At 43.9% G+C, this 12423-nt stretch overlaps 1 protein-coding gene across 1 annotated transcript in view; it reads left to right on the top strand.

The window, feature by feature from the left end:
* Positions 1-3159, top strand: part of LOC135902997 (clotting factor C-like) — a 57850-nt gene extending 54691 nt beyond the window's left edge. Inside the window, exons 16-17 of the mRNA XM_065433325.2 lie at positions 1-167; positions 1529-3159. The exon at positions 1-167 is cut by the window's left edge and continues 1 nt beyond it. Of these exons, the coding sequence (XP_065289397.1) occupies positions 1-167; positions 1529-1882 (521 nt within the window). The 3' untranslated portion in view covers positions 1883-3159. The remainder of the gene's footprint in view (positions 168-1528) is intronic.
* Positions 3160-12423: the final 9264 nt, after the last annotated feature.

The following is a 12423-nucleotide window of genomic DNA, read 5'->3' as shown; positions in this document are numbered from 1 at the left end:
TTGCAGAGATCCACGTGAACTTTGATTACGATCCCACCTCGTACGACAATGACATCGCGCTGCTGCAACTGGAGCAGGCCGTGGAGCTGACGCCTCGCGTGAGGCCCGTCTGTCTGCCCACGGACCGATCGGCCAGGGTCCACCTACAGGAAGGAAAACTGGGAGTGGTAAGCGCACGCGTGGCAATGCTCGTACTATGTCTAGCTCGGAACGAAGCTTGGCAGACGAGAAGAACATGATTAGACACATGTGCACAGAGCGCTGACATGAAACTTCAGGAAAAATACATTCCCTCAAGGCGCACTCATTTGCACCCTTTGAGGCTGTAAGTCAGTGTGCGTTTGCTCTTGTTTGTGCCATTTTCAAGTTGTCTTCCACCGTTCGGAATAATGTACCAGTCGGGTCAAGTACGTTTTTTTTTTTTTCGAATTTCGTTTACGTCTTTGAGCGCTACATTAAGTAGAGAGAGGAACATGCTCCCTCTGGCGAAGCTTCCACAAAGACTACAAGCGAACCATTCAGCACGAGAAAACATGGCAAAATTGAAGCCACGTAAAGCTAAAAAGAGGGAGTGATCAAAGCTGTATCGTTGCAATTAGCTGTCCCAAAGATCATGCTAACTGGACGCAACCCGGACCGGCAATTTCAAGCCGATGGCACGTCGCAGAACACAGCCAGTGGTCACAGTACCGCAGCAATGTGCCGCAAGCGACAGATAAGAGTTTAATTATCATGCATTTCTGCGGCCCTAAAAAATTTGAACCATGCTCTGCGGTACATCTTGTGTTCTTATACTGAGGGCGTAAATCTCATTTTTCTGTACTACCGAACTTGTTTGATAACTTCTAATTTATTGTCATATTTTTGAGCGGCAAAGGGGAGTCGGCACCAGATTGCGGTCGCTCAGACAACTTTGTCTAAGCCCATTTCATTCATAGTAATAGTAAATGAGAGAGGCCAGCGGAGTTTATAGATTAAAGGGACACTAAAGCGAAGAATGGTTTCTTCTGCATCAGTAAATTACCGTTTTACAACACCTAAAACACCACTCTTACAGCGATAAGACGTTTTGTAAGACAAAAAAAGCGCTAGAACGAAATACGGGTGGCGACGCCTACTCAAGTTCCCGCAACTGGGGGCTGTGACGTCTTGGATTTTGATGGCATCTTCTAGGGCCTACTAATTATATAAAGCGGTACAGATTGACTACATTGCGTTCTAAAAGAACCAAATAGTAGACAAGGCAGGTTTCGGGAACCTTTACTCAGCCAACGCGGCCCAAATGCGAAAACATACTTTGGAATCCCTGACGTCACGCTGACGTACCGGCCCTGGGGTTTCGGCGCGAAATTCAAATACTGATGCCTGGACCTTCATTTTCTCATCTAATAATCAAATTATGTATTTTTTTAAATGACTGCCTGCAGGGTTCTCAAACAATGCTTAATTAGTCTAAACTGATTCATTGTTTCGCTTTAGTGTCCCTTTAAAGCAGTGACTTGACAGCGTGCGCACGACGTCTCTCCAGGCGACCGGCTGGGGCCTTACAGAGAGCGGCGACTACGCAGACGTGCTGAGCGAGGCCGTGCTGCCCGTGGTGGCGAACGAGAAGTGCCAGGAAGCGTACGAGCGTGCGGGCGTGCCGCTCACAGTGTCCGAGGCCATGTTCTGCGCGGGCCACGCCAACGCCACGTCGGACGCGTGTAGCGGTGACTCGGGTGGCCCCATGGTGTTCATCGACGACTCCGTCACCACCGAGCGACGCTGGATCCTCGAGGGCGTCGTCAGCTGGGGCAGCCCATCCGGGTGTGCGGTGGCCAACCAGTACGGCGGATTCACCAGGGTCTTCGCCTTCCTTCCCTGGATCAAGCAGTTCGTCTGAACGCCAGCCCCGTTTCGGCTGGCCCGGACGAAGCATGTGTCGGAGACGCTGCATGGGACAGCTTTGAGCGCGCAAGCAAATTTTGTTCGCTGTCTCCCAACGGATTGTATCCAGTGGACCCGGACTGACAATAGACTGATTCGTTTTTTACTTGCGATGTCCGAATGACGATGGAATTCACTTTTCTTTTTTCTTTTTTACTCCTTTCTTTATTTTCGCTTCGGCATCCGCACGCAAAAGCCTCGAACCTTTGCTTAGTTACCGAGTTGCAGTAACGCAATTGTCCCACCATGCTTTGTTATTCTTATGGCGTCTGACCTTGAGTTGCGCTCAAAACAGAGATGTGGGAGCTGCATATTTTGCTCGGTGAAACAACCAGAAAAGATTTTTGGATTTTCCGACATGAAAATAGAGCAGTGGCTTCATGGACTTGCGGCAAGAAGATACTTTGCTCGTGCTTGAAAACGGTAGGCGTGCAGACACGGACAAGAGTAGAGAGAAACGGTCAACGCAAACGTGTTTCCTTCTACTTGTGGCCGTGTCTGTACGTCTACTTTTCTTTCTTTAAATGAATTTCTACGACTGTCAATCTAAACTTCAATACCTGGTTCGGAGCGAAGTGCACCTTCTATTAATTTGACCACTCCATCCCCCCCCCCCAAAAAAAAATGAGAACGAACAAATAAACAAAAACAAACTCTAGTTTTAAGGTGCCTATGTTCCTGCCAAGGGACGGGTAGGTGTTGGTACACAAATTTATCAAAGCACTCGCGCAATACTTTGACGAGAGATAATCGCAACTGCACACGTTAAGTTGTAAAGGTAGCAGTATTGTTGCCCAAGGTTTGCAGAAATTTACTTGTGCCGTCCTGAGAATGTTCATGTGCCACTCGAGGCATTTATATGCCTAGAAGCTCTTCTGCTTTTTACACTAAGTCACTTTTATAAATTAAGTCATTTTAAACCAAACAGGTTATTTCGATGAAATATAGGGGAAAACAAGGTCACCCAGATTCTGAACGTGCATACAAGTTTCTGTATATTTTTATTCACACGCTGTCCAATTTTGATCTGACACGAATTGTGCCTGGCGGCGTAATGCATTCTGCTAGGCATAAAAAAGGTTCCTTCACTCGCAAGCGTCCTGCATACGCCAAATGCATGAGACACAACTACGCGGATAGTAAATCGCCCTTAAGAGAAAATAAACTTAAATGTCCTAAAATGTTGAGTTTCTTAAAAAAGTGTCTTTGAAATAAACTACAGTGTGAACTGTTCCCGTATGGCTTTGATTTCTTCTTTCCTTCTGTCTTTCATTTTGACCAAATGCAAAAGACATTATGCTGTCATGAAATCATGGTTAACTTGAGTATGCCAAGACAAAGTAGTAGGCTAATATTGCGCACGAGATTAACAGTGCGTACAAAGCCATGAAATGTTGAGACACACTCGATTTCTACCCATGGATAAAACAGCATTTTTCTCTTGTGGGCTCACTCCCCTAATATTATAGTTGCGTTGGAGTCCACCGGTGTGCGTCGTAAGAATTCCACAGTACTTTGCAAGATATTTAAAAAAGAAATGAAAAAAGAAATTGCGGCTTAATACGTAATGTGCTGTGACGCGATAGCTCGCGAATTATTATAAGTTAAGCCTTGCGCCGTTCCGCGCAATATGTATCGATGTCACACCAGGGAATCCTGCGCACAGAGAGCATGGTCTCGTTGTAAGATGCTTATCTACATTTGTTAATTCGACTTAGACACATAGAGGAGGCACAAGAGAAACGAGCAAAGACACTTTTATCGCACTCGGGGCTCTATATAACGTAAAACTATCCCAAACTTTTCTATTCCAATTCTTCAATCAGCCCTCCGTGATTGGTCGAAAACTTTTTTGGACCACTCCCACTTCGCCTGTCTGTCACGCGACCTCACGAAAGCCGCGACAGCTCCCCATCTGATATGACGGGTACACACTGATTATGCATGATTTGACCGAACAAAATAAAAATTGTTGTTTCTGATTCGACACCTTTTCAACCTTGGCCCTCGGCTATTGGTCAAGAGTTTTCGGGCTGCACCCACTTCATCTGCCTGTCACGCGACGTCACAAAACCACGAGAACTCACCGCATCAAAGTGACGGGTACGCGTTAAAGATACATTGATATGCCGAATAAAACTAAGTTTTCTTCTGAATAGGCTCAGGCTGCCCCGTTCCGAAAGGAATAAAAGATGGCTGCTGCCAATCACTCAGACACTGGCTACTCGCACCTACCGGAGAGCATGGGCTTATTTGCGTATAATAAAGCTTTCTGCGTGGCCGTGTAACGTTTTCGAGCACTTTCGGCACGTTCACGACCTCGTTCTACCAACGCTTCTTTGTTGAGGATCCGTTGGAGTGTCATTCTTGAGCTTCCGTTGCATGCTGGCGCGATTTTAGACCAACCACCGCAATCTCAGTGAAGGAAAGCGGACCAATCGCAGATGCCGGCACCACCCTCTTCATCCGGTTATCGAATTTCACTGCAGTGGCTCGGCCCCATCGAATCTCTCTCCACTTGAGTGTGCTCCTCGCCTCTTGTCAGCCAATTAGATAAGCCGCTCAATGTAGGCAATGTTATTCGTTTTTCAAGCAAACAAAAGTGCCCTTCTATGATCGAGGAGAGCGTTTGATTGGTCTGTTCAGATAACCCTGTGGGTCACCGCCCGATGCTTGCGTCATAGGTTACACAAATTCGACGTCAGGAGATTGGAATAAAACATATTGGAACAGCTTTACATTATAGTGCCCCAGGACTTGAACACGAACTGAATGACGAAACATATGGGGATGACAAAATTAGTAAGTGTTGGTGCGTATGACACTCTTGCATCAACTATTCTATAGGACATCCGCAAGACGCGCTCGGTGTGTGCAATATACGCCTTAGTCATGGTAGATACCAAAGGACCACTGACAGACTTTGTCCCTGTCGCGAGACGATGATGGCGAGGCTTCAACGCTGTTTCTTTAGAAGTCATTTGTCTTCAGTTAGCGACCCGTCACCATTCCCGCGCGCAGGCAGCAAGGCAGCAATCTGGCTGGCAGCACGATAGTCGGTCGTGGACGCCAGTGTCACGATTTGGTGGCGATTACTTCCGCTGGATACTAGGCTACTCTTATCGGCCACCATTCGTGGCTTGCTGATCCTGTTGATAGCGCGGGCGGAGCGTTACTCTGACTTCTGGCAAAGTGCAAAAAAATAAAAGCGCTAGAAGGAATAGCTTAGGAAAAGGCATCGCTACAAAATCGCGGCCCAGCACGATTTCAGTGGCCCCCTTGGCAACGGCATCGCAGACTGCGGACGCTAGCACAGACTCGACTGCCCAGGCGCGTTAACTGCCGAGCACAGTGAGTGGTAGGAGCACAGCATCCATCGTCACTGAATCCCGTACCACAAGCAGCTCGCCGGTAACCTCGTGCTCACCGATCTTGTTGTTGTTGTTGACCTGAGTGGTTGTGGCGCATACCCACAGTTTTGTTTCATAAAATGACTCGTATAGCCGCTACGGATATTGACCAAGAAGCAGGCGATTTTAGACGTGTTTTTAATAACATTATAACCAGCGTGGGTAAGAGAAAAAATGTTGAAATGAGAAGAAAGCTATAAGTTTTCTGATAACATAATTTAATAATTTAATATCGAGAAATAATATTTAAACATATCAATGGATGAATTCGGAAATTTAATAACGTAAACGTTTAAAACTATTGAATTTGCAATAAAGGCGTCCCTACGGCTGAACTCGAGTGAAGACATCCAAAGAGAGAGCATTACCCCCCCTCCCCCCCCCTCTAAGTTTGCGAAAATGTCAATTGGATAATTTTAGTGCAACATGAAACTCCCGATACGTTGCTCAATACGTACTTGTATAGGAACTGCCTCTTCTCCTCCCTCCCCTCTGCAGTTCTATCTACGTCCCCTCTGGACTCGCACGTTAGTGGTAAGGGAAGAGTTGCAATGCGCTGGCGGGCTAGTTGGAGCGCATCCATAATTACTTTGTTTAGCGCAAAACAAAGTAAGTATGAAAGCACTGCAGTTTCTGCACTACTTATGAGGATGGTCACGGATAATTCTAGCTGTCGAAAGGCTAATGTGGCGACGCCCAGGGAGCTTCAGAGGGCATTGTGCGCATTCCAGGCGGTGGTGTCTAAACGAGTTTCTCGCGCAGCAGCGGCGGTGGCAGCGGTGGCGGCGGCGGCAGCAGCAGCACAGGACACACAAGGATAACTTGATTAATTAATTAATGCTAATTATGTAATTATGCGGAAGGGAAAACTAATCTGAGGTACGCCAAGCGACGGCAAACATCCTTACCTAGGTTCTGTCCAGCTACATACGTGGTATTTGCACATCCTTAAACTTGGTGCGTGATAGTCGGGACACCCTTGATAATGTCGCGTTATATGTATTTCTAAAGGACACAGATGTCTTAGTGGAGTAGCGCATGACACTGCACGGCTTCTTTGATTTTTTTTTTACCCATTCTTAGGCAAGTGCGTAAGTGCCAACGCACGCTCCGGCTTACCTATATAGCATGGAATTTCTATCAAAATGTAGTGCCAGCGAGTACAGTTATTTTCTGCGTAATCAAAAAAATAAATCATTAGTAAGTAAGTAAGTGTTTTTATTTACAGTAAGCAGTATACAAAGCTCACTGCAGGGGCAGGGGCTAAAGGCAATCAAGCCTAACAAAGGTCCCTGTCCCTCCGCAGTTCGTGGCAGCTCACACGCTTCGAGTTCAACAGAGTAAAAAAAAAGGATTGCAGTACATCAGTTTCAGGAAAATGGACAACTAGCTACTTGCAAGAGTACACATAACAAATCACATGAACAAGAGAAAAATTTACATAGCATCTCTAAATAATCATACAGAAGAGGTCGCGCGCACGCCATAATATATTGCTACACAAAATAAATTCAAGAAATTTGAAACTAAGAATGCATGAGGATACAATGAAATTACATTATACATGGAAACATTGAAAATACTAATTCTTGAATGATTTAAGCATTGGTCGAGGCATGAAAATTCACAGGTTAATGGTTATACTGCATACATGTGGTAATTAATAAGTTCTTTGCTTGTTTTTTAAATGCAGCACTACTACCTTTAAAGTTCAATCTATCTGCAAGGATATTCAAAACATGATGTGTCTGGTACGCAGCACTTTGTTTTCCGTAATTAGTTCTTACTTTAGGTGCTCGAATCCTTTGTTCTCGTAAACAGTAGTATGGTTTTACGATGCGGCTTTGTTCATATAATTTATTTTGTTGAATTACTTGGAGCAATTTAAAATAGTATAACTGATCAAACCTGAGCATGGAATGTTTTATGAACAGTGGAGAAGTTGGCAGGTCTTGTAATTTTCCCCTGTACTTTTAGAAACAGCGCAATATTTTCTTCTGCATAGTAACAAGTATATGGTAATTTCTTTGCAATGTTGTTCCCCAGGCTAATATCCCATAAGTTACCTAAGAATGAAAGAGTGCATAGTACATATTTAGTTTTAAACTTAATGGGATTAAGTGTACTGTTTTGTTAAAACAACCAACTATTCGCGCTAATGCGGTAATCAGGTGATCTACATGTGTATTCCAGTTTAATTCCTCATGAAACCACACACCAAGAAATTTTTGTTCCCTAACGTGTGTAATACAATTTCCTTCAAATGTGACACGTATTTTATTTATAGGCTTGTTTATTGGTCGGAATATCATATAGGTTGTTTTTTTTGGCATTTAAGCGTAGCTTATTTTGCCTTAACCATTCTGAAAGATGCCCTAAATAGTTATTTACACTGACTTCAAGTGATAATAAATTGTCTGATGAAAAGAAAACGTTTGTATCATTAGCGTATATAATAAGTTCAGGGGAATCAGGAATTTCTACAATATAATTTATATAAGCAAGGAACAATAGTGGCCCCAATATGGACCCTTGGGGGACTCCTTGGTTTAATTTTATCTTTTTAGACATTGTGTTATTAATTTGCACGAATTGATAGCGATCTTCAAGGTAACTTTTGAAGAGTTGAATTGCGACTCCACGCATTCCATACCTCGATAATTTCTGAATTAACAGTTGGAATTGTATGGAGTCAAATGCTTTTTGAAGATCAAGAAAGAGCCCAAGTGTGTATTTTTTCTTTTCCATATGGTCGATTATCTTATCCTTGATATATAATAGAGCTTGCTCTGTTGACTTATTTTTTTGAAACCCATATTGACTCTTTGTTATTATTTGATGTTTATCAAAAAAGGATGCAAGTGTACTGTAAATTACTCCTTCAAATATTTTTGATATTGTTGGAAGCACAGATATTGGTCGACAATTTGCTAAAATATTGATATCACCACCTTTATATACTGCAGTGACTTTTGCCACCTTTAAATGTTCCGGAAATACACCGGCAGTGATGGTTAGGTTGATAATATAGGCCAATACATCACATATCAATGGTGATATCAATTTCAACTCAGCAGAACCTATTTCATCAATACCTGATGCAACACTATTTTTAAGCTTTCTGATTAAGTTTTCTACTTCAACCGGATCTGTGGGAACCAAAAAAATAGAATAAGGTACAGTAGGCTTATCATCAGTTGGGGCACTTTCCGTATTTCCACCGGTTGCAACATAGGAGCCCGCGTTTATGAAGTGTTCGTTCATGACATTGGCCAGGGGCAGGGGCTGACATAAAACCCGTCAGAATAATGCCGGTTCGTAGGTATCTCTAAATGGCACAGACCACTTAGAGTTGCGCATGACGTTGAACGGCTTCTATGGGTTTCTTAAATGTCTGATATTTTGTCTACCTCATTTTTGGGCCACTGGGCCATTCTTGGCCAATCGCCTTGAACGGGCACGTGCCACTGTACCACAGGGGGTACAGAATGCTTAAATGTATAGGTAAATGTGTGTGTCACTTCTCTCTGCGCACAACTTGCCTCCGTCAAACATTGCCTCCGTCGTGGTGACATATCGTGTCGACGTCACACAGTGTGCATTTGTGTGAACTGCTGTTTGCATTTCGGCATAGCTTGTAAAGGGTGCGTAGCGCTTAATAAACATACACATGGCACGAGATTACATGTTGCATACACGATGAAAATGAAAGTAATTGTACTCATCAAATTGTTTTGTGGCATTTAATTTACAACTTCACGAAAGCTTCGCTTCACATTTATTCCGCCATGTGCTTTGAATGTGATTCTTTTGGTTTTGTCTATCTCACCATTTCTCTCTCTCTATCTCTCTTTTGGCGTGTTCTACGAGCTTCGCGTATATTACCACCCTGTGCGATCCTTCGATGTAGCTTCGATAGTTGTACATGAATGAACAACTTTGAATAGCTCTGCGAGCGCTTAAATTGTCCTCTCCCCTCGCAGCAAATGCGCTCAAAATGGCAACATGATTTCCACTGCCGGAAAAGTGTGGCTAGCTGCACAGTCTAACTTCGTGACTGAGGGATTCGACGCAAAGGCCCAGACGGAGACGGACGTTGGCTTTGTGGAGTACCGACGTGTTCTTTCGAAAGGCGCCCTCGAAAGTGTGTCGAAAACAAGGAAAAGCGCCAACAAAGCCCATGAATCGTAATCCAACTTCTCACGAAAAACTCGCCCGCTAAGCTCACACCACCTCGTGAACGATCTCTCGTCCCCCTGGCCACCATGCAGCATGTGCCTTAGCGCTGGCTTAATCGTGCATCTCCGAAACATGGCTGCCTTGCAGCGTCGCTGTGGTTTCGTGATGGCGTGCTGGGCGGGAGAAGCGACAGATGACTGAAGAGCCGAACTCGGCTGCCTTACGCAATAGTTTGGGGGCTGTCATTTTTAGTTAGTGGAGCGGTTTGCGCCGCTTCCACGAGCTAGCAATGGAAAACGGCCTTTTCGGTGAAACTCGTTCAGCGCGATATCTCATAAAAAGGCGGATCGCCCCCAGCAGTGTAAGTGTATTCTCCATACCACCTCATTTTGTTCAAGTTCGCTCCACTTCCGTGCCGCAAAAGGAAACGGGGTTTAATTCTTCTCTCTCTCTTTCTTTTGTTGAAGGGAACAAGCAGGAAGACTGTAAATTTCGGCTTCAGATAGGGCTAACACTGCTGGAGCATTGAAATTTAGGTGGTTTGCGCTGTCGGGACGGGAAGGCTGAGCTAAATATTTAGCCGGTGACGTCCATACTGGTGCTTCGGATGGCTACATATAGGATGAAACTATGCTTATAGCATTTTTACACGTTAGAGTGGAATCTGCCTCTCCTGCAACCAGACGGCTCACTTATAATATTTCGCAATACCCCCAATGACGCAAGCGAGGACGTATAGATAATCGTATGCGACCCATCGGCAAAGAAGCAGCACGCCGCGTGCCGGAACTGAACAAGGAGGTCTCGCGTTCACCTTATCAGAGCTTCACCTGTAGTCGTTGAAATCGCTTTGTCAGGGCCCAAAGCAACCCGTTGGCTTTTTGGGGCAGGCTTATACCAGGTGATTTTGCGACACCTGCCTTAGATTATTCAGACATCGAAGTGTCGAAACAAAATTATTATTTTTCCGCGGGACAAGCTCAAGCTGGGACAATGTAAGCATTAAAATTCGGTCCTTTGCGCTCGTGGTCAATGGTTCGAACGGCGTTCCGCCTATTTTATCAGCCGTATCGTTAGGTCGTGAACGGTGGATGATCAGGGAATACAATCGAGCGAAGGTAACAGTCTTATAATACCAGCCCAGAATTTGCGCGAAAGTTACCATTACAGCAATTCATTAAAAATTTGCTAATAAACGTTTATATAATTACTTTATGGGCATATTCCTTTTCGTACTGCATTTTTTTCACATTGTGGAATCAGATTACGGAATTTATTCATTTTTGCTTGGTTTGAAAATATGCACATATAGAAATAGACAGAGGGGAAAAAAGAGAAAGCGCAAAACATGTCAACTGGCGCTGGGAGAGGCACAACACCTGCCTAAACTCATCTGGAAGAAAGGATTAGACACGTAGCATGGAAAGGGAGGAAGAAGGGATTGAAAAAAAGAAGAAAGAATATGATACATCGCAATTAAAGAAAAAGACTGCAGCAGTAAATTCATTTCACGGGACATTCTGAGTCCGTATTTCTCGAAAGTGATTGCAGGCACAAAGTTTATGCCGATTTTATTTCTGCAATTACAAGATGCTATCCTACTCACCCTTATTGATGCTAATACTCACCAATTACAAATGCTATTCACCCCTATTGCTTTAATTCCTAGCCACAAAAAACTGGTACGTCGACCCTTTGAGCTCCACCGTAGCAACCATGTGCTCATAGAAGCTGGCAAGGAACATACTGACACAAGGTGGGCGCACGTGGCACGTGACTGACATAGAAGATTCCAACGATGAAAGCGTACGTGTGCGAGGTGATAATAAGCTTGCCATGTAAAATCCAGAAGCAGAAAGAAATACGCACCGTAAATGTAACCAGAAGGAGAATTGAGTAGGTTATGTAAAATGCAAAGTAAGATATGAGAAATTTGTAAATGCGAGAATGTAAAAATGGACATGAATTCTGTAGTCTTGATGAACGCGCAGGGTGACGCCATCAGGTATGTGCAGTTTTCATACTGAGAACAAACATTTAAATTTGATCGTCTTCCTTTACACGACGTCCTTTTCTTTCTTTCTTTGCTGCCTCGTTCTTCAAGACCTCGTGACGACCAGACTTCGACACGGGAGTCGCAAAAAACACCATTCACTGAGTAGTTCGGCAAACACAAGGACAGTCACCATGAGAGCTAGCTTTTTGGTTGTAAGCGCACCCGCTAGCTAGTGAGCAAGCGGACCGGCACATTGGCACGTCGTAGAGGTGCTGCAGAATAATTTTGACACCTGTAACAGGTACCCGATGCACGTGACACGAGTGTTTTTTTTCCATTCCACACCCATCGGATTGCGGCGGTGGTGGCCAGGATTGAACCTGTGACCTCGAGCTCAGCAGGGCAACGTCATCGCCACTGCGCGACAGCGGTGGCTTCCACGTAATTTGAAGCAAACTTTAAAAGTAGAGTGGCAAACCTTTGATGAATGAGGAAAACGGCATATCGTTCGTAGCCGTCCTGAGTTACTCACACTATATATTGAAGTGCGACTAGTTAGCTAAATAGTTGCGTATATACTTGCAAAAAAAATTATATATATATATATATATATATATATATATATATATATATATATATATATATATATATATATATATATATATATATATATATATATATATATATATATATATATATATATATATTCTTTGGCATAAGTCGTACTTGAAAAGCCGTTAAGCGTGGTAAGAAACAACAAGTAAACCTATTTCTATAAAGTTGTTAAAATTACAGGGTTTCACGTGCCAAAACTACTTTCAGATTATGAGGCACGCCATGATGGAGGACTCCGGAAATTTCGACTACCTGGGGGTTCTTTAACGCGCACCTAAATACACGAGTGTTTTCGCA

This window comes from Dermacentor albipictus, chromosome 1 (assembly GCF_038994185.2).
Source record: "Dermacentor albipictus isolate Rhodes 1998 colony chromosome 1, USDA_Dalb.pri_finalv2, whole genome shotgun sequence".
Classification (NCBI taxonomy): Eukaryota; Metazoa; Arthropoda; class Arachnida; order Ixodida; family Ixodidae; genus Dermacentor; species Dermacentor albipictus.
Note: the sequence above shows the minus strand (reverse complement) of the source record. Positions and strands in the feature narration are given on the sequence as shown.